This window comes from Danaus plexippus, chromosome 11 (assembly GCF_018135715.1).
Source record: "Danaus plexippus chromosome 11, MEX_DaPlex, whole genome shotgun sequence".
NCBI lineage: Eukaryota > Metazoa > Arthropoda > Insecta > Lepidoptera > Nymphalidae > Danaus > Danaus plexippus.
In genome coordinates this window covers 5,407,895-5,427,309 of record NC_083544.1, presented here as the reverse complement: position 1 = coordinate 5,427,309, position 19,415 = coordinate 5,407,895, and the positions used below count along the sequence as shown (strand labels likewise).

General features: G+C 33.0%; 3 protein-coding genes across 6 annotated transcripts; 1 reads left to right on the top strand and 2 right to left on the bottom strand.

Annotated features, from left to right (window-relative positions):
* Positions 1-368: 368 nt before the first annotated feature.
* Positions 369-6,948, bottom strand: LOC116765706 (piercer of microtubule wall 1 protein). Of its 3 annotated transcripts, XM_061521945.1 has the most exons (5): positions 6,832-6,948; positions 1,995-2,153; positions 1,528-1,614; positions 956-1,081; positions 369-545 (listed from the first exon to the last, which is right to left on the bottom strand). In XM_061521945.1, the coding sequence occupies exons 1-4, from the start codon at positions 6,866-6,868 to the stop codon at positions 957-959; spliced, it is 408 nt and encodes a 135-aa protein (XP_061377929.1). In that variant the 5' UTR covers positions 6,869-6,948; the 3' UTR covers positions 369-545; position 956. The 3 variants fall into 3 exon arrangements, with proteins under 3 accessions (XP_061377929.1, XP_061377928.1, XP_032511178.2); XM_061521944.1 differs by lacking the exon at positions 956-1,081 and having other exon boundaries at positions 6,832-6,940; XM_032655287.2 differs by lacking the exons at positions 956-1,081; positions 6,832-6,948 and adding an exon at positions 5,032-5,102.
* Positions 3,841-12,199, top strand: LOC116765535 (uncharacterized). 2 transcript variants are annotated; one of them, XM_032655018.2, is made up of 14 exons: positions 3,841-4,223; positions 4,332-4,417; positions 4,487-4,572; positions 4,643-4,795; positions 5,904-6,040; positions 6,916-7,041; positions 7,169-7,260; positions 7,329-7,422; positions 7,510-7,666; positions 7,861-8,032; positions 8,197-8,413; positions 8,523-8,615; positions 8,714-8,861; positions 9,012-12,199. In XM_032655018.2, the coding sequence occupies exons 1-14, from the start codon at positions 4,035-4,037 to the stop codon at positions 11,825-11,827; spliced, it is 4,566 nt and encodes a 1,521-aa protein (XP_032510909.2). In that variant the 5' UTR covers positions 3,841-4,034; the 3' UTR covers positions 11,828-12,199. The 2 variants fall into 2 exon arrangements, with proteins under 2 accessions (XP_032510909.2, XP_032510911.2); XM_032655020.2 differs by lacking the exons at positions 3,841-4,223; positions 4,332-4,417; positions 4,487-4,572; positions 4,643-4,795 and adding an exon at positions 5,308-5,604.
* Positions 12,200-12,315: 116 nt separating this feature from the next.
* LOC116765536 (glycine dehydrogenase (decarboxylating), mitochondrial) lies at positions 12,316-18,158 on the bottom strand. The gene is made up of 18 exons (XM_032655021.2): positions 17,841-18,158; positions 17,577-17,655; positions 17,360-17,495; positions 17,119-17,283; positions 16,811-17,039; positions 16,493-16,716; positions 16,247-16,422; positions 15,580-15,809; positions 15,323-15,499; positions 15,024-15,208; positions 14,749-14,950; positions 14,469-14,618; positions 14,139-14,251; positions 13,802-13,949; positions 13,430-13,637; positions 12,759-12,931; positions 12,608-12,688; positions 12,316-12,528 (listed from the first exon to the last, which is right to left on the bottom strand). The coding sequence occupies exons 1-18, from the start codon at positions 18,039-18,041 to the stop codon at positions 12,418-12,420; spliced, it is 2,988 nt and encodes a 995-aa protein (XP_032510912.2). The 5' UTR covers positions 18,042-18,158; the 3' UTR covers positions 12,316-12,417.
* Between the last annotated feature and the right edge of the window lie 1,257 nt (positions 18,159-19,415).

Sequence of the window (19,415 nt, the reverse complement as noted above, 5' to 3'; positions counted from 1 at the left end):
AAGAATCTTTACTTTTAGAGGATGTCTGCGAAAAATGAAGAACGTGCCTAATATTTTTCAATATTTTATATGTTAGGGTTTAAAAACGAAAACGGAGGTATTTAAAATCAATGTATATTCCATAAATTTCATAGATTATATTTCTTTTATGTAATGAATTAGAAATAAAGGCCAAATAACGAGTGTGTATAAAAGATTTGTAAATAAGGTAATGGTAATGGTCAGCCTGTGATCACGGTTGCTGAAAATTAACCGAAACGTCGGGAGTATGTAGTTATCGAAATAATAAAAAACGCGTAATTTAGATATCATTTTATTGGTAAATATAGAAAAGTAAACAAGTATAGAAGAAATAATTAAAAGCCTGATATGTTTGATACAATATATTTCAAGATTCTCTAAAACATTAATATTAAAAGTTTATCGATAACCAACAGGATCCATGCCGGTGTTGAGGCTGTAGTTTCGGTACATGCCAGCGGCGGCTAGGCGGTTTGTAAACGTTTGACCAGCCGGAAAGAATACAGTGGGAACTGACGAGAAACCTAAACAAAACATTTCAGTTATTATAAAACACACAAGCAAATACTACTCTTGAAGTGCAGTGACAAAAAGGCTTAATGTGTAATGGAAACTCAATTAACGATATATCGTCTTTTAATCATTAACATATGACATAATCCGTAACTTAACAGAATTAGTGCTACAATAATGTTAACAATATTCACAATGTGTGCAATATGCCAGTGCCAAAATATTCCATATACATAACTAGGGATTCTTCTCTTAAAATTCTAGAAATATAACTTAAACAAGCGTAAATTAAATAGCAAGATAAGAATTACATTTAAACAGTCAGTAAAAAAAAAGGGTTAAGCGATAGAACCAAACGCAGAATTCGCAAACAATTGAACATACAGCTGACGGCATGGTGCGAATTGCTTTTATCGTAAACCTTATTTAGGAGGAGGAGGATCCATGGATGTGTTGAGAGAGTAATTCCTGTACATGCCAGCATTCGCTAGTTGATTGGAAAACTTTTGACTCTTTGGAAAAAACACGGACGGTATTGAATGTTGACCTATAATTTTTGTATTCAATCTTTCATTTGTCATACACAGATATGTTGAATTCCTCGGGTTTTTCTTTATTATTATCCTTTCCTTTCATTTATTCTTCTTCCAGAATCTTAACGCAAAGGAAAAGGTAACAACAGAAAGCATCGGTCGAACGTCTTAGTAATAAATATGCATTCTTTTATCTTTGCTTGAATACCAAAGAAAATAAACAGCTTAATGTTTTGTATTTATGTTAACATTTTGTTACTTAATTTCATTTTACTTAATTTGATTTGTTACTTAATTTCATTTGTTATTTAATTTCATTTTCACTGATCTTGCCTTTAAAGGCAAAATGCCTTTAAAGGCAAGATCAGTGAAAATGTAATACCAATTTAAGCAAGAGTACTTTTATATACTGAGAACTGATATTTGTTAGTTATTAGATAATTATATAAGTTAATATTACCCGGTGGATACCAGCCGTATTCATTGGCTGAAGTTCTATAAAACGGGTGCTGCTTGCTAACTTGACATCCATAACCATTAAACCAATCTGAGAAATATACAAATCATAATGAAAATAATATTATATAGGCGAGGATTAGACTGTGTTGTTAAAAATATTAAGAATAGCATGCAAGGAATTTTTTTAAAAAACTTAACGCTATTCGTTAAGTAAGCGTGGTGTGAGATCATTAATTGATCTTCAATCGTCTGCCCGCATGGCCCATTAGTGTTGTATTGAATAAATAAGGATCAACGAACCCGACCGCTATGAATTAAATTTTTCAATTAAGTATAGAATAAAAACATTAGAAACAAACTTAATACTTATGCTTAGCGTTTTTGTGACTAATATGGTCACCAAACATAATCATTTATCTAACATATTCTTAAGTGTCCTATATTATAATTTCTTTTGAATAAACTCACGAGGGTGCTCGAATCTCTTCGGTAGATTGCAAGTTGCGAACATATCAGACGTCTTCAGTTCGGGCTTCTGAATCTCTCTTTGCAAACTTTCTCTGTCCGTACATATTGCGGAACAGAAACCGGGTTCTACATTATCTGATGTTTCAGCCTCACTCATTCCTAAAATTCGCAAAAAATAATAAAATCAAAGCTCAAAATTTTCTTCCTAGTGACTGTCTACGTCGCTATGGTTATTAATCAACAAAAGATTCTTATGCTATAGATTAATATCAAAATGTTTATAAAGCAACGACATCCGGTACTGGTGACTTCGCAATTTTTTCTATAACCTAGTAAAACATTATTTATATTAACTGTGAGAATTCTCATAAATTTTCATATTTTATTACTACTTTCACCAGTTGTAATATAATTATAATTTCATAATACAATAATTTTATTATAGCTTTTTAAAGCATAATAATTTGATTTTGTTATGAAACTAATTTTTAGATTTAATTTACAAAAAAATCCGTGGAGATTTTGTTTATTGTATTATATTTATTTTTTATTCAGTACTTTTTACATGTAACAATGTTCATGTTTAACGCTAACGTTAACAGTTTGATGAAATCCGAACATATTTTTCTATTATTGTACTACGTTTTTAAAATTAAAAATTTATCAGCCCAAGTATTTTTCAGGTGGTAGAGCCTAGCTGTGGTCAAGTAACTACAGTCCGAGTATGGGCTGGCTCGACCGGAGAAGTACCACCCTCTCACAGAAGATCGGCTTGAAGTAGTCTTTAATAGCTGCGTTTCGTCCGATGAGAGAGAGAGCCGGTCGCCGTTTCTATTTTCCCACCTTCTCCTAACCTTTCGCACTTTTATCTCCCCCTTTTCCCTAATCAAGGGTGGCAACATATCCGCAAAACTATCTTATGAATGTCCAGGGGCGGCGGTACTACCTTCATCAGGTAGACCATCTGCTCGGTTGCCCCCTTTAGCATAAAAAAATAAAAGTAGGATGCTTTCATTTCCCTTTTTATTTCATCAGATAAATTTACAGAGGGATACATTAACCTACAATGATGTCAAATTAATGAAGGGTTCTCCAAAACGTGAGCTAACTTATAAACTTGTTAGCTAAAAAGGATCAAAATATTTATGAAAAAAAAAATTATTCCGGTGTGTCGAAGCCAAGCCAAAAAAGAACGTTTTGTATTTCTTGTCTTCCTACTAACAACTGTTTTTTACGTACAACTATTGGTCAATGTATGTGAATCATATTTTAACTGAATTAAGTATAAATATAAAAGTATTTTAATGAATAATCTAATATCTATCTATAATCATTCATTATAATTAAAAATATAATTCTAATGTAAATAACGCTATCTACAAATTAGAGCTACTGAAAATCTTATCTAAAGAACAATGGACACTGAAATATTAAATAATAATACAGTATTTTAAACGTATATTACAAATGTCGGTAATAACCAAATAATATATTTAAAAAAAAAGAAAATTAGATAGAGTTGGTAATTAGACATATTTATTTGCTTGGTCTCGTTTTATACCTAAGCTTCCGATTAATTCGCTCCTTTTAGTTGAAATTACATTTCAATATAAAATTACAAAATTATTACTTATAGCGTACTGATTTACAACTAATTAAATGTTATGTTTGTTAACATAATAAAATTAAAATAAAAAAGTTCAAAATATATACATTTTAACAACCAATATATATTGAACGCTGATACACATGATAAATAAATATACATTTAAATATATTCACTTATTAGATGGTTAGTACGCTTCCCTCTTTATCTCATTTGGCATGCATTCGAATGAATAATATATTAGGCGTTATCAGTAGTATCAGGACGAACAGACAATTCAGTGGGCGTTATCGGGCGCCCCCTTTTCACAATGTGTAGTTCAGAACAATCGTCCTCCACATAAACAAGCTTTTAAAATTACAATTTAAACTTTTTTTTAATATTTATTTTTTAACATTAAACTCTTGATACGTCAGTGTGACATATGTTCTGCAATGAAAACAATTACTATAACTGAGCCTATTAATTTAAGAGTAGTTAAGTTTGAACTCGAATTTTCATCGCTATACGACTATAAACCTAAACATCGCAAGAAAAGCAAAGCAATCAATGTCCCGCATATAAACTGTGAAAAGAAACAAAACGAGATACCAAATCCACCAGAAATACAATGTAAACAAAAGGTATAACAAAGGGGTATTTTAAGTTTAATTAAGAGATAGTGTTCATCTATGTTTTCAAATTGTGGAAATACTTCTATCGGTTTATATTTATAATTACATTTTTTTCAGAAGCAAAACGTAAAAGAATTGGTAGAAGAACTTTTAAATGATATTTATGCTGATCATCGAGATTGGACAACCATTAGCGGTCACGGGTAGGAAGAGACGGTTGTTATGATATTATTCGATGTAAATAGAATATTAGAATTAATGTGCTTTTTCAGATCGACTGCTGCATCTTTTACTTCCTCGCAATCAAACTGTGGAGAACAATCAGATTTCATCGAGATCAGCTATTTGGAATCTTTGGGTATGTTTTTTGTATATTTTAATAAATGTTTCTTTAAATTTAAATTTTTATGAGACGGGATTTCTTTTAGATATCAATGAACTCAAAGACCAAGTTCTGGAATGGAAAAGGTGTCTGCAAGTAGCTGGGGAACGTTTAGCCAAATGTTTACGGTTACGTGATCGTCTGCACCGTCAACAGAAAAAGCTATGTGCAGCATTCACAGTAATTCTACGTCATTTAAGTAAGTTGTAATAGTTTTTATAATAAGTAATACCTATTTGGATATTGTAAATTAAAAATAATTGCGAATTACACACGCTTTACCAAAGTAAATTTGAGGTAGAGCGTAAATAATGTGTGAATGAATAGACTCTGTATTTTGTAATGAGGGTATCATGAATGATTGAAAATATCAATACCCATGACTAGAGAATTGAGACGCCACGATACCATTCAAAGTATTAAATAAATACGCACATAAAAGTATATCTGTACACAGAACATTTTACGATGCCCCTCTGTCTGTAACTAACGTACACAACTGTGCGAAATCAATACACAACTCACACAGATAAAGTCTAACAGCTTGATTGCGCATGCTCTAGTCAGGCATCTACCACTACATGCTATATCGGCATTTTAGCCCATTTTGCCTTAGCTGCTGTCCGCGCATCGATTTAATATATATAAAACCATCACAATGATGTAGTAGTGGGTTCACAGCCCTACCACTTTGATCCGTGCCTCAACCAGTAAACAGCAAATCAGCTGGTCGACAACGTAGCAATAAATTATTGAAAGAAATGGCTTTCTGCGTGATTCATTTTGATTTTTTTGTAACTATTGTGTTGAGAATAACAAACAGAAAGATTTTTTAGTATCCGAAATAAATATGTCGTGTTTAATTAAATGAAGTTCGATTATAAACTCAGTGTTTAGTGTTAAAAGGAAGTAATGCGTTCAGTGTCAAATGTACGCGTTGTACAGGACAGATGAGTGCTATTCTGAATTCTCTCAGGAACTTGGCAAGTTCTGCGAAGACTGCCTCAGGTATACAACATGAAAGGCAACAAAAACAGTTATGACACGTTATATTGATTTTATTCAGTATCTATTTCTGAAATATTTGTGTATAATTAAATTACCGTAAAGTGATCCATACCCATGCATAGCTTTATCGTGATAAATGATGCCGTTGAATTGTGTTAGAATTTCTTAATTTAGATTTGTTCTTACTGTTCATAATAAAACCTAAACCAAACCTATTCAAAGCCTTCCTTTTTATTCCGACTAAAGATAAAGCATTAGTTTCTAAAGCTCTTTATAAAACTATATTTTATTTATGTAAGCTGGCGATGCAAACATACGATTTGGGGTTACGCCAGGCAGCGAAGCCCCCGGCGAGGGTGGTTTTACGGAGTGGCTACACGCTATGCGTCTAGTTGCTCGCCTACCTGCTGGAGTACCACAGCACTTCCGCAGAAAGGTGACTTAAACATTTTTATATCACTTTGACAATAGTAACATTCATTGTAATGAAATTATTTTAATAAAAATATATTTCCAAATAATCTATACTATAATGATAGTATAGATTATTTGGAAAGACATCATTATTCGCTATTACCATAAATCCTTTTAATAATATAAGCTTCAACTAATGTTTAAAGCCTTCAAATCATGTTGGACAATTTATATACATCTCTTATATCTTATAGAATTATTATAATAATGTCCTCAGATTAAGTTCTTTGTTACTAATTCAGTATTTCCATTAACGTAAGAGTTTTTGTAAAAATTTTACATCATTTTATAAATAGAACCATCCTTAACAAATGAAAAGGGTGAATAGTACAATGTGATGGCATATGTATATACTGCAATATGCGTAAAGAGTGCATTAAAGTTATAATCGTCATAGACTGTTCATAGATTATTTTTCTATTAAAAAGTCAGTTAAACATAAATTTTAAAATTTTGCCCGTGATCACGGTTTCTGCAAAGTAACCAAACCGTCGGGAGTATGTAGTTTATTAAAAATAATAAAATACGCGTCACCCGAAAAATATTACTTTCATTTAAATGAATACACGCGAAAGTCTTAAAGAAACTTCTCGTCATTATTTAAGTTTGCTCCCTGCTTCACCTAACAGTAATGACTTTCCACTAATATACATATATAGTAAATGTAGTAACAATTGTTTCTTAAGTTATATTTAAAAAATTCAGTAGTGTATATATTTTTTTTTTTCAGAAATTGTAAAACATCACGAACACCTTTTCTTCTAAATGAGTTAATGTCACATAGAGGCATATTTGATATCAAAATGATTAATTATGTTTAATAACTTCTATTTTCAGCTATGGTTGACGCTAGCAGAGCGCCACTTGACCGCGCGCGGGGTAGACTGGCCGGCCGCGGAGCGCGCGTGTTTTCGAGGCACCGCCCAGCCCGATGATACTGAACTGAGTGCTCAAATCCTTAAGGTGCATTTTTCTTCGCATTACACTAAAAAGAACATTGCACTACTAAGAACTCTTATGCTATATTCAGCTTTTGTTGAAAACGGGTCATATGCGACATGTAACATACTTTTATTAACATTTTTTACAGGATCTGCACAGAACAGGCTGTTCCCTTTTTTGTGGAGTGGAAGGTCGCGAGAATCAAGCAATGCTTAGAAGAGTTTTGTTAGCTTACGCCAGGTAAGGACTAAGTGTTATATTTATATAATATTTGAAAGATATTATGCATACAAAAACATTTTTTTCAGGTGGAATAAGGATGTTGGTTATTGTCAAGGTTTTAATATGTTAGCAGCTATTATTTTGGAAGTTATGGATAAATCGGAATCAGATTCTTTAAAGGTAATAGCAACAACAAAGCCGAATATTTCTTTTTATTCACAAATCGCAAGTAATCTTAAATTAAATATTTTCTATTTTACATTCTAGGTAATGATTTATTTAGTAGAGGCAGTTCTACCTGAAGGCTACTTTGCAGATGATCTTCGAGGTTTATCAGCTGATATGGCGGCTTTCAGAGATCTTTTGAGATTAAGACTACCGAGATTGGCACAACATATGGATCACTTGCAAAGAATATCTGACGGTAAAATTCAGAGGCACTGGTTTATATTATACCTTTCCTAGTATTAAAGCTAAATTTAAGATTTAGTTCTTAATGGAAATAACTTTTATTCTAATAATTTTTAAACCTTGTAAAGTATTCTTCAGTTTAGGCCAGCGTTAAAGGAATTCCAATAAAACACATCTTTTACGAACACAAAACTTTTTTTATTTAAGGTGGTGGTGTAGAGCCTCCTTTGCCAGATGTATTCACTATGCAATGGTTTCTTACATTATACGCCACATGGCTACCTCGTGAGTCGTTGTTGAGAATTTGGGACTTAATCTTACTTGATGGCAATGAAGTTTTGTTACTGACTGCTTTGGCAATTTGGGATATGCTTCAGGAGTAAGTGAATGCCATTTTACAAATATCTATTACAATATTTTACATTACGTCATTTATTTTTTTCATTTTTCTCATTTAGTATTTACCATATAATGTGAAATGAGTGTAACAGTGAAAAAATAAGAATAACTGTTAAAAATTATATTAAAAGTTATAATTTTTAGCCGGATTCTATCAGCGCGGTCTGCAGACGAGTTCTACAGCTGTATGGGTGGCGGTGTGGGAGCTGTATGGGAAGCTGGAGAATCTTTGGTAGTGCGGGTCGTTGCGTTTAACTCTGTCCCAGAGTTGCCAAGATTACGCAGTCTACATAGATACAGAGTAACACCGCCAGCACCTCCAAATGCACCCCCAGTATTTCACCCCCCTTTGCAATCAGCAGTACGTTTTCATACGACAATTTATGATTATTCCATTCCATTGATTTATCTCTTCTGGTTTTTATTCGAAGTTACTATAATGCTAATGAAACCTAATGAAACACTTACAGATGCAGTCTATGACTAAGCGAGGTTTAAGACTTTTCTATTCAGAAGACGAAGGAGAGTCTAGTGACGAAGGAAATAAAATGGCTTTAGCAACGGTACGTTTATTTTAAAATTTACCTCTAAATCAAATTTTGATTATGATTGTGCGTGTATCAATGTTAACATTATAACTTTATATCATACATATATCCAGGTGGCTACAAGACGAGAACAGAGACCTGGTGCTGGTGATAGGTTATCTCTCGATATTGGAGCCTTAAAACGACAATATGCTCGACTTCGTGAGAGGCAGCGACAGGCTCATGTCATTTTAGCGGCGGCCTGCGCGCGTCACGCAGCTGGTAATTTTTTTTAATATTTTATTAAAACTTGCAGATATTTACACACAGTAATTGGTTTATTTACGGAGCTTCTAATGAAGCTAAATTAAACTAATAATATTAACTTGAAATTAGTTATCACTAAAAAAGTTTGCTATCTTCTTTTTTCAGTTGGTGTCCCGACTTCGCCAACATCCCTTACAGTCAACAACCTTCTCCTGGGAAAAAGTGCTATTGTGAGTTCAAGAGGACGAAGACTTGGACCTCCTCCGGGTGCAGTACCACCATCTCGTCAAACTACAAATTCTAATGAAAAATTCGAACGGTACAGTAGCAGATCTTCAAATGATACTATAAGTTGGGAAGAAGAAAAAACTCGCAAAACACTCAATAGGAGAAATTCTGTAAAATGGAAAGATATAAAAAAAGATACGGCCTTAGAATTTGCTAGAAAACCATCTATTGATTTAGATGAATCTGGAGATGGAATTATTGTCTCTGAAATAGAAGCAAATCAAATGATTGCATCGATGAGATCACGAAGTTCTAGTGAAACATCGTCATATTCTTCGCGGTCTGAATCTAGTACAGACACAAGTCTTTGTGATGAAAATGAAAAAGCTAGTGATTCTGAAGCCGATTTACCCAATGATGATAAAGAAAATAATATAAATAGCACGAAAAACAAAATAAATTTACCCACAAACTCCCCCCCTTTGTACATAGAAAAGCAAAATAATGTATTGCCTTCTTCTAAAGACACGTCAATGCTACCATCGCCTACTTCAAACCAAAAATCTAATTCAGACGATAAAAGTGTAAAGAATATAACAGATTATCTTGGCTCCGCTGCCGGGGAGCCATTACGCGTTTATATAGATGGGTTTGAAATGAAATTAAAAGACACTCAAATGGTTAACAATGACAGCAAATCCTATACAGTTGTTAGTCCACTTAAACCCGTTCATTCACCACAGATAGACGTTGAAAGCAATAATTCATTTAAACACTTACAATATGAGCATAGGAATAATAAAAAAAATACAAATTTATTAAAATCCAAAAATAAAATACACCTAAGTCCCATCGACTTGTCCCCTCATAATTGTGTAAGAAAATTTCATGCACCTACAAAAAATCACAATAAATTAGAAACAGTATCCTTAAATAAACGTGATGATGTTTCATATACATCTCCAGATATAATCGATACTTTTGCAAGCTACCCGAATTTCGTACCCGATATTGACTTGTCTGATAAATATATGTCAGACCCAGAAAGTCCCTTGAGAAGCCCTGAATCCGAAAGCCTCATTGTCAGTGAAGATGAACCTCCTATTCCATTAAAAGTAGATAAATATTTTGAACATAGCCCTGAATTTTTCGGAGCACGATTAACTGATCCTCACAGTTCAAACATACCGAGTAGACGAGCTACAAAAAGAAATTCACGTTTACCTAAAAAAACAGACTCTTTAACTCATAACAGTGGAAAAAATGTTAAAAACGATGCAGAGAGAGCTTCATCTCTGCCACAACCTCATACTTTTGTATGTAAAAAGTCTGTAAGTCCAGAAGTAAAGGAAGAGAAAAAAGAAGGCCATAAATTAAGGAAAAAGTCATTTCAACACACTGAACACGTAGAAAAAGATTTTCAAAAACCTATTATTGAAGATATTGTAATAGATAAAGTAAATGAAAGCCCTCCATGTGTCAAAGAGTATGTACTAAAATCAGGCCGAAAAAATAGCGAAAGAGCTTTACAAATTATACAAGAAAATTCACAAATATTGAGCAGAATTTTAACAAAACAAAACTCTAATGCAGCAGCTAAAGAAAAAGAAATTATAGATACTACAAAAACAAAATTAGTCGAAGACGACGTAACACCTACCAACACAAGTAAAATATTAACGGATTTTTCTTTAGTCAAAGACAGCGCTGCTAAACTTAATTTACTTAAAGAATCTACATCTGATTCTTTGATTGGTTGTTTAAGAAGACCTTCAAGAGGCGAACCAGAGGATAAAAATGATTTTCTTAGAGAAAGACCTATATCAATTGATGACCCTTTTTCTTTTGAAATTCGTAATGTCTTAACATCAAACGATGAATTTGATATTAAAAATTTAAAAACACCGAGCATTGAATGCCTCGTAAATAAACCAGATTATTACGGTTGGGAAAATAAGGGGTTCTTAGCAAAATGTGATTTTCGAAGCAATCTAAATCGACAAGAAATTTCGGAGGATGAATACAAAAAGAGAACCAACATCATTTGTCATGATTCGCAGCATAGCATAAGGAATCAAAATAATTTAAAAGGAGACTGGTCCAGTTGCTCATTTTCAGAGGAGTCGAAAATATCAGTCACACTTCCTTCATCAGAAATGAAGGACACTTCATCATTTGATCGTCGCTACACTTCGGACGATTATAACTATCCTATGACGAATTCCAGCAAATATAATGATTTTGTTATATCAAAGGCTAGTGATATATGTAGTAAAATAATAGATCGAAGTCCTAAAATTATCGATAATGTAATAAAAACCGAAAATAGTCAATTTAGTGACTTTTCACACAAGGTTACATCATCTATTAGTTTTACATGTGAACCATCAATGGAAGACGATTCTCCAATGGGTGCAAAAAGTAATTCTAGTGATACATTGTGTCAAATTACTTCTTTAGATCAAATATCTACACCTATATCACCAAAAACTTTTCCCAATAGAGACACACCAAATTTGCCTAAAGATTCAACAGAAAAAAGTGACACTGTTAAACTAGAATCAGACGATACTTGCAGCGCCATTACTTCTCTTCTAGAAACGGATACATTATCTTCTTTGTCTTACCCTCGCAGTCCATCGACTGGATCTTACCATCCTTTTCCGACGAGACCTGCTATTCGTCTGCCAAAAGATCTTGGAATTAAACTAGGAATGTATCCTAAAGAATCTTTTCCTTCTCCGCAGAAATGAATATTTGCATATTGCCACTTTTACATAGTAATACCTTTACAGAAATAAATATGTTAATATGTGTTTTATAAGCATTTGAATTCAAATGCGTTTGTTTTGTGATGGTTTTCGATTAATTTACTGCTTTTTTTCGCAGACTGTTTTGTTATGCAATAAAAATATATATGCCATAAATATATTTTATTAGATAAAATAATTCAAAATAATGTTAATAAGACTTGCTTTATCAGCTTATTTGGAATACGAAAGAATGCATATAAATAATTAAATATTTTAAAATTGATAAAAATAAGCAATTCGTATTATATTTGAAGAAATTATTATTAAGAAAACACTACGGAAAGTTGCCTTTATCTTCGTTATTTTGTAAAGTAAATGCGCAATAAACATAGATTAGATTTCCTTATGATGTCAATGTAATAATGGCAATTAACTATTTACATGATTTTAGGATAGAAAAAATTATCGTCACAAAAAAAACACGCCTGTTGATAAAAGATAATATTTATTCTATGACAATATTGAAAAATTAAATACATTATGAAATCGCAGCAAATGTATTTTATTTACATATACCAGCATCTCACCTTTTAGAAGTCATCGATTACCGGAGGACACGTGCAAACAAGATGTTTGTCGCCGTACATATCGTCGATGCGACTAACCGTAGGCCAAATCTTTGTTTCTCCCTTTACAAATGGCTAAACAAAAGAAATACATTTGAACTCTAATAAATATTTTCAGAATTATCATAAAATAATAAAATATTACAACGCCTACCGCAGGAAAAGCGGCTTGTTCTCTTGTGTAAGGACGACTCCAATCTTCCGTAATCACTTCTTCTTGTGTGTGTGGCGCCATCTGTATATAGAAGTATATTTTATATTACTTTGTACAAACTTGCATCATTAAAGAGTACTCCTCATAATACCTTTACAGGATTCAATCTTTTATCAATAAGACCATCTTCAATATCTTTAATTTCTTTTCTAATAGCAATAAGGGCTTCACAGAAGCGATCCAACTCTTGTAAGTCTTCAGATTCGGTAGGTTCAATCATAAGGGTGCCAGCCACCGGCCAAGATATTGTAGGTGCGTGAAAACCTTTAAGTAAAACGTTCGGGTATTATTATTAAATGTTGTCTGAGTGATAATGTTAGTCAAGTATTTGAGCGATGAGACGGGGGCAGGCGTGATTATCACAATGAATACGAGATGTTTACGAAGCTATATACAAAACGATTACCCTATTTTGTATTTAGGTTCAAAAAAATATTTTTCTTTATTGTTGAACCCACTATAGAATATTTATATACTCATATTGTATGCAAGAAACAAGCGAGACGAAATAATTAATGTTTGAATCAGTTGCGGAGGTAGACTGAGTTTAATTGATATAAGTTTACATTACCCGTCCTGCCCTCACATAAATCTGATTGTGACTACCATTAGCGCTTACTATAATTTTTTTTATGTCTATTCAGTAAGAATATTCTTTAAGTTTTGTTTCTTTATTTTTTATCCTGTTAATTTCTTGTCTACCAAAGCTTCTTATAAAGTGGTTTTTTTACTTTAGTATATTTTATACATATAACTTCTTACCGAAGTCCATAAGACGTTTCGCAATATCTCCGGGTTCAATATTAGCAGTTTTTTTCATATCTCGGACATCTATAATGAATTCATGTGCGACAAGTCCTCTTTCACCTTTGTACAAAGTTTTGTAATGACCATCTAATCTTCGCGACATATAATTAGCATTAAGAATAGCCACCTGAGTCGCCCTCTTTAAGCCTTTAGGGCCCATCATCTAAAAAATCAATTACAAAGATATTTTACAGTATACTTTTGCAAGTTATATTTAACTTATTTGACTAGACTTGATTTTTATAAATTAACACAAAATAAATATATTTCAAAAAGTATTGAAGCGGACACAAAATTGAATTCACTATTTTATAAATTAATCCCGACCTTAATGTAAGCCCATGATATTGGTAATATTGCAGATGAACCAAATGGCGCTGCGCTGACGGAGCCAAAACTATGGGCATCTTCACCCAAGTCAGCTAACGGATTCACCACGGGATGTGACGGTAAAAATGGGGCAAGATGAGCTTTTCTGTTGAGTTAAATTTATTACCCTAATTCCTTTAGGTTGTAGGTAGACTGCATTGATATAGGCAAATAGTTTAAAATTCCAGATACCTTTTCTAGATCAAAATTCCTTCATATTAACTCTATATTTGATAAAAGCAACGTTCTACTATAAAATTACGTTCTATGATCCAATGTTTCATACTATACTTACACTCCTATTGGACCCATTCCTGGGCCGCCTCCGCCGTGTGGTATACAGAAAGTTTTATGTAAATTCAAATGGGATACATCACTGCCATAGTCTCCTGGCCTACAAAGTCCAACCTAAAAGTTAAATCTATGTTAACCCAAATATGTTATATATATATTCCAAAAAAAAGTCATATTCTATAGTCTCTCTTTTTACTTTTACACCAGTACCTATTCTTTGATAATGAACACTATGAACAGTGTCCTATGTATTAATTCCTATAAATGTAACTTGGATATTTTATTTAAATAGACTGAAAGTTAACAAAAAACTAGCTAATATCAATCAGACCTGTGCATTCATGTTAGCACCATCCAAATAGACCTGTCCCCCATGTTGGTGAACGAGCGAGCACACGTCGGCTGTGCGTTCCTCAAACACACCGAATGTACTCGGATAAGTTAACATCAGACATGATAATTTTTCACTATGTTCTTCCACCTAATGACACAATAATAACACTAATTAAATTGTTACCCTGAATATTATATCAAGCTGCATAAAGTATTTCAATTTAAAGATTTTTAGCAATTAGTACCACTAAAAGAAATCTAGATGCAAAATTTCCTACCATATCTTTAAGGTGTGCCATATCAATATCTCCAGTGGGTGTGACGCGGATTGCACAGACCCTCATGCCGGCCATGTGTGCCGAGGCTGGATTTGTACCGTGAGCACTAACTGGTATTAAACATATGTTACGCCCTGTGTCACCTCGGAATTCATGGTAGCGTTTGATTGTTCTAAGACCAGCGTATTCGCCTTGAGCTCCACTAAAATACAATACCATTACTTACATATATCTATAACCTAATGGACTCGTTTTTCTCTATACAAGATTCATACCTGTTCGGTTGGAAAGATACACGATCGTAACCTGTGATAGCACACAAATCCTTAGCAAGCTCTTCAAAAAGTGTATGGTAGCCTTGGCATTGGTCAAGAGGTGCAAATGGATGGATGTCAGTAAAATGTTTAAATGAACATGGCATCATTTCGGTTGTAGAATTTAACTTCATTGTACAGGAACCCTTAAAAATATATGATATATTTAAAATTACAGATGATGTTTTTAGCGAAAGTATTTAGAGAAAGTTCTTTTTATAAATTTATTTTTTTTTTTTAATATTTTTGACGCTACTTACGAGAGGAATCATAGAGTGAACCAATGATATATCCTTATTTTCCAGTCTCTTCATATACCTTACAATTCTTGTTTCAGAGTGATGCATATTAAACACAGGATGTGTTAAGTATGGAGAAGTTCTTCTGAACGGACCCTTTAAGATACTTCTTGACTTGACATCACCACTCTTCATCACCTGCCAACAAACAACCCCATCATTAATTGTAGTTCCTTTAGTAGTTTCAAAAATTCAAATGGTGCATTATAAATAAAAACCTCAGCAACCCTCTCGCAGTCAAATACCCAGAGCAAATCATCAACGTCTTCCATTGTAGTGGTTTCGTCTAATGCTACTCCGACAGCTCCATCATCAAAATATCGCAAATTAATTTTCTTTTCTTGAGCTCTTGCCTTTATAGCAGTGGCATCATGATCCGCACTTGGAATGATGTAGAGTGTGTCAAAATATACGTCGTTCAACTGCCTATGACCACGTTTTTGAATTCCTAAAAGGATAATTTTATGTGAAAATTAATAAACTTCTTCCCAATTTATTGAATATAACAGTCTTTAAACGTGATTTACTAAAATAATTTTTTTGTTAACTTTTCTTCACAAATACTTAACTACATTTGTTTTCAAGGTCGACGAAGCTGTTAAATTCATTGTTACAACTATCTAAAAGGCCTTTAACATTTATTAAACGCACTTACGATTACTTATTATAATCTACAGTCTTTTTATAGCACGAATAATTAAACCTTAAATTTTTATTGAATCAAAGCTAACCAGATTATTTATAGAAATTGGTAACAATAAAAAATTTAATACTTTTAATAAAATTGTCTGATTAAATTGTTAATTTCAGTGTATGTATTGTTGTTGGTGATACAGAAGTGAATCATACGATCAAAGTATTCTGTTTTATAGGAATATGTATTACCGTCATCAAGAACCAGACTAGCGTTATGAACTCGCACCGCAATGTCCCTCAGACCTTGTGGCCCGTGATAAACAGCGAACATGGCTGACATATTTGCTAAAAGAGCCTGAGCTGTACATATATTTGACGTGGCTTTGTCTCTCCGGATATGCTGTTCCCTTGTCTGGAGAGCTAGTCTGTAAAAAAGGCCTTATATTAGTTATTGCAATAAAAACGCTGAACAGGACATGGATTTACACTTTATACCTGTAAGCATCTCTTCCAGCCGCGTCCCGAGTCACGCCAACCATGCGACCTGGCATCAAACGAACTAACGCATGTTCAGCTGCGAAAAATCCGGCATGAGGTCCACCATATCCAAGAGGAACACCCAACCTCTGTGAAGTGCCAACTGCTAAAGCAGCACCACACTCTGCGGGGGGGCGTAAAAGTGCCATAGCTAGAAGATCAGTCGCAACGACCACCAAAGTCTAAATAATAAAAGTAAATTGCTGATATTAGAAGCAATATTATAATGATATCATACAATTCTCGCCTAAACTTATATTATTCTTTTTAACCTACCCCATGTTCTTGTGCAGCTGCAGCAAGGCCTGAGTAATCATAAACCAATCCTCTTGTGTCTGGACATTGTAATAATACAGCAGATATGTCTCGTTGTGCGAAGTCTGCTTGTCGAACATCAGGTACTACCATAACTTCTAGGCCCAACGCATCTAACCGAGTTTGAACAACAGCTAAAGTTTGCGGATGCAATCGTTCTGATACTACAAATTTTGTCCTCCTATTGTGTCTGAAAATTAAAATAGTTATTTATTAACTTTGTAAATGCATAAGGAAAAGAGATTTTATTATTGTCAGTAAAATTTTACCTATGACACAAAGACAAAGCCTCAGCTGCAGCAGTTCCTTCATCTAGGAGAGACGCGTTGGCAACGTCTAACCCTGTTAGATCACTGACCATTGTTTGATAGTTTAATAAACCTTCTAGCCGTCCTTGAGCCACTTCGGGTTGATAAGGAGTGTACTGTGTAGTCCTAAAAAGTTAGTTATTTAGTACCTCTATCCAAAACATTGACTCAATCAGTTATATTTATTTAAAACCTATGTTACCATCCAGGGTTCTCAAACATGTTTCTCATTATGGAATGCGGCACACAGCAATTATGATATCCCATACCAATATAGGAACGCCATATTTGATTTGTTTCTGCTATTTTGCGAATTCTTTTAATAAGATCATATTCGCCTGAAATTATAAAGTTTAAAATGTCCTTGAAAATAAAGTTCCATTAAAAATATGATATTTAAATGTTATATGAAAACATACTCATTGGTTCTGTGATGTTCATAAGACCTTCTAACTGGATTTTCTTAGGCACAGCATCATTAGTTAGTTGATCTAAACTCTACAAGACAAAAATATATTCTTCCTATTAAGACATTACATAAAAGGGTGTAACTACAAAAAAGATTTCTCCAATACGTTGTATAAAAATAGCAATAAATAAATTTGATCCCAAAATATATATTTTCTGAATTAACTTTCACGTGTTTTTATTTTTTCATATAGAGAAATATACAAAATTCTTACCTTATAACCTAAGAGATCCAGCATAGTCACTACATCCTGATCCCTAGGTCCGATGTGGCGAGAAGGAAAGTCTACCCTCTCAGGAAACAAAACATCCGACTTTGAAATCTGAGTGGCAACACATCGTTTCACATTGTGCTGAAGTTCCCTACTACTATTGCGGTATTTTAACAAAATGCCTCGTTTAATTATTCGAATCATTATAATTTTTAAAGCAGGGTCTTATAATTGGTCATAATACGGTCCGAATAATAAGAGATAGAATTTAAGACTGATACAGAGGTCAGAAATGTTGCTGCAAGAGTACTATTCAATTGATAAGGCAAACTAATAATACAAATACACTTCGACTAACTAGTAAATTTTGTTTATTTAAACACAATCTCTGACCCCTTATCAAAATACACTAAATTAACTTTTAATTTGTGTGCTCGTAATTAACTAAAATGTTTTATTTTAGCAAATTACATATATATTAATTTTTAGTCCATCACCTTTATTTTATAAACCCCTCCATATAATGCAAATGTGTGTACGGTGTTTACGGTATATTTCACGTACAGGGAATATGTAAAAAAAATGTGAACGTTTCCGATTTCAGCGATATTGAAGAAAGTAAATATAACGTTAAGTGCTTCATCTAGATATATAATATTTTTACAGTAGAATGTATACATATTGTAATTTTACCGAACCAACATATATCAATTACATGTAATAAATTGTGAAATCCCTAAATCATGGACAAAAGCAGACTGCAACCGTCGACAAGGTGTCACTCTGGAAGGGATTTTGCATCTCGTCAGCTCACAGAGTGCTCGTACAAATAAAATCTTCACGATACAAAAATGAAACAATATAATCAATTACATCACACATTATAACGCAGTTAGTATTTATGTAGACCACATTTTATGTTTTAACTTACAATGTAAATGACGGTAGTGGTGACATTTCCAATTTAAATAATATATAAATCTGTAATTTAATGGTATGGTTCTAAAAAACAACAACACAGTCAAAAGATATGAAAATGTTATAAAAACTTTATTTGTAATATGGTCGCGGTCTTAAAAATTAATGGCTCTAAATAGCGTGGGGCAAATATTTCGTGATTTGTAAAAATAACAATTGAGCCTTCTAGCAAGTCAGTCAAAACATTCTTTCTGTCACAATAATGAAAAGGTTCGTTTAAATTTTTAGAAAAGTAAAACGAAAAGAAGCGAGAAAATAGAAATAACACTAACAAAAATTTGCGCACACAAAACGGGCACAATAGACCAAGACAGTGAAATATTTTTAGAGGTAAAAGAAAATTCTTTTAATAGCATCTCATCTTTGGTACATCAATCGTAGAATTAAGATCAAATTGTTAAAAATGTTAATAAGTCTCGAAAGCGAGTAGTTAAGCCAAAGGATTTGTCCAAGAGGAATTATATTGAATCAATACGTAATCCATAAACGGGACGAAAATTAAAATCAAGTGCGAGACAAAACATCGTATCTGTAAAATAAGGTGATGGCAAAGATAATTTCAAAATAGTAGTCTTTAATATGGTCCATTTATAAAATGTG

Excerpts from the sequence above, each read along its gene's own strand:
- LOC116765535 (XM_032655018.2), top strand. The coding sequence starts at position 4,035 with ATGAAAACAATTACTATAACTGAGCCTATTAATTTAAGAGTAGTTAAG. Across the intron at positions 7,667-7,860 it reads CTTGCAAAGAATATCTGACG|GTGGTGGTGTAGAGCCTCCT; the intron begins GTAAAATTCAGA and ends TTTTTATTTAAG. Across the intron at positions 8,033-8,196 it reads ATTTGGGATATGCTTCAGGA|CCGGATTCTATCAGCGCGGT; the intron begins GTAAGTGAATGC and ends TATAATTTTTAG.
- LOC116765706 (XM_061521945.1), bottom strand. The coding sequence starts at position 6,868 with ATGCCTCTATGTGACATTAACTCATTTAGAAGAAAAG. Across the intron at positions 2,154-6,831 it reads TAACTCATTTAGAAGAAAAG|GAATGAGTGAGGCTGAAACA; the intron begins GTGTTCGTGATG and ends TGCGAATTTTAG. Across the intron at positions 1,615-1,994 it reads GAAGAGATTCGAGCACCCTC|ATTGGTTTAATGGTTATGGA; the intron begins GTGAGTTTATTC and ends TATATTTCTCAG.
- LOC116765536 (XM_032655021.2), bottom strand. The coding sequence starts at position 18,041 with ATGATTCGAATAATTAAACGAGGCATTTTGTTAAAATACCGCAATAGT. Across the intron at positions 17,496-17,576 it reads GAACATCACAGAACCAATGA|GCGAATATGATCTTATTAAA; the intron begins GTATGTTTTCAT and ends TTATAATTTCAG. Across the intron at positions 13,638-13,801 it reads TATCATGGGCTTACATTAAG|ATGATGGGCCCTAAAGGCTT; the intron begins GTCGGGATTAAT and ends TTGATTTTTTAG.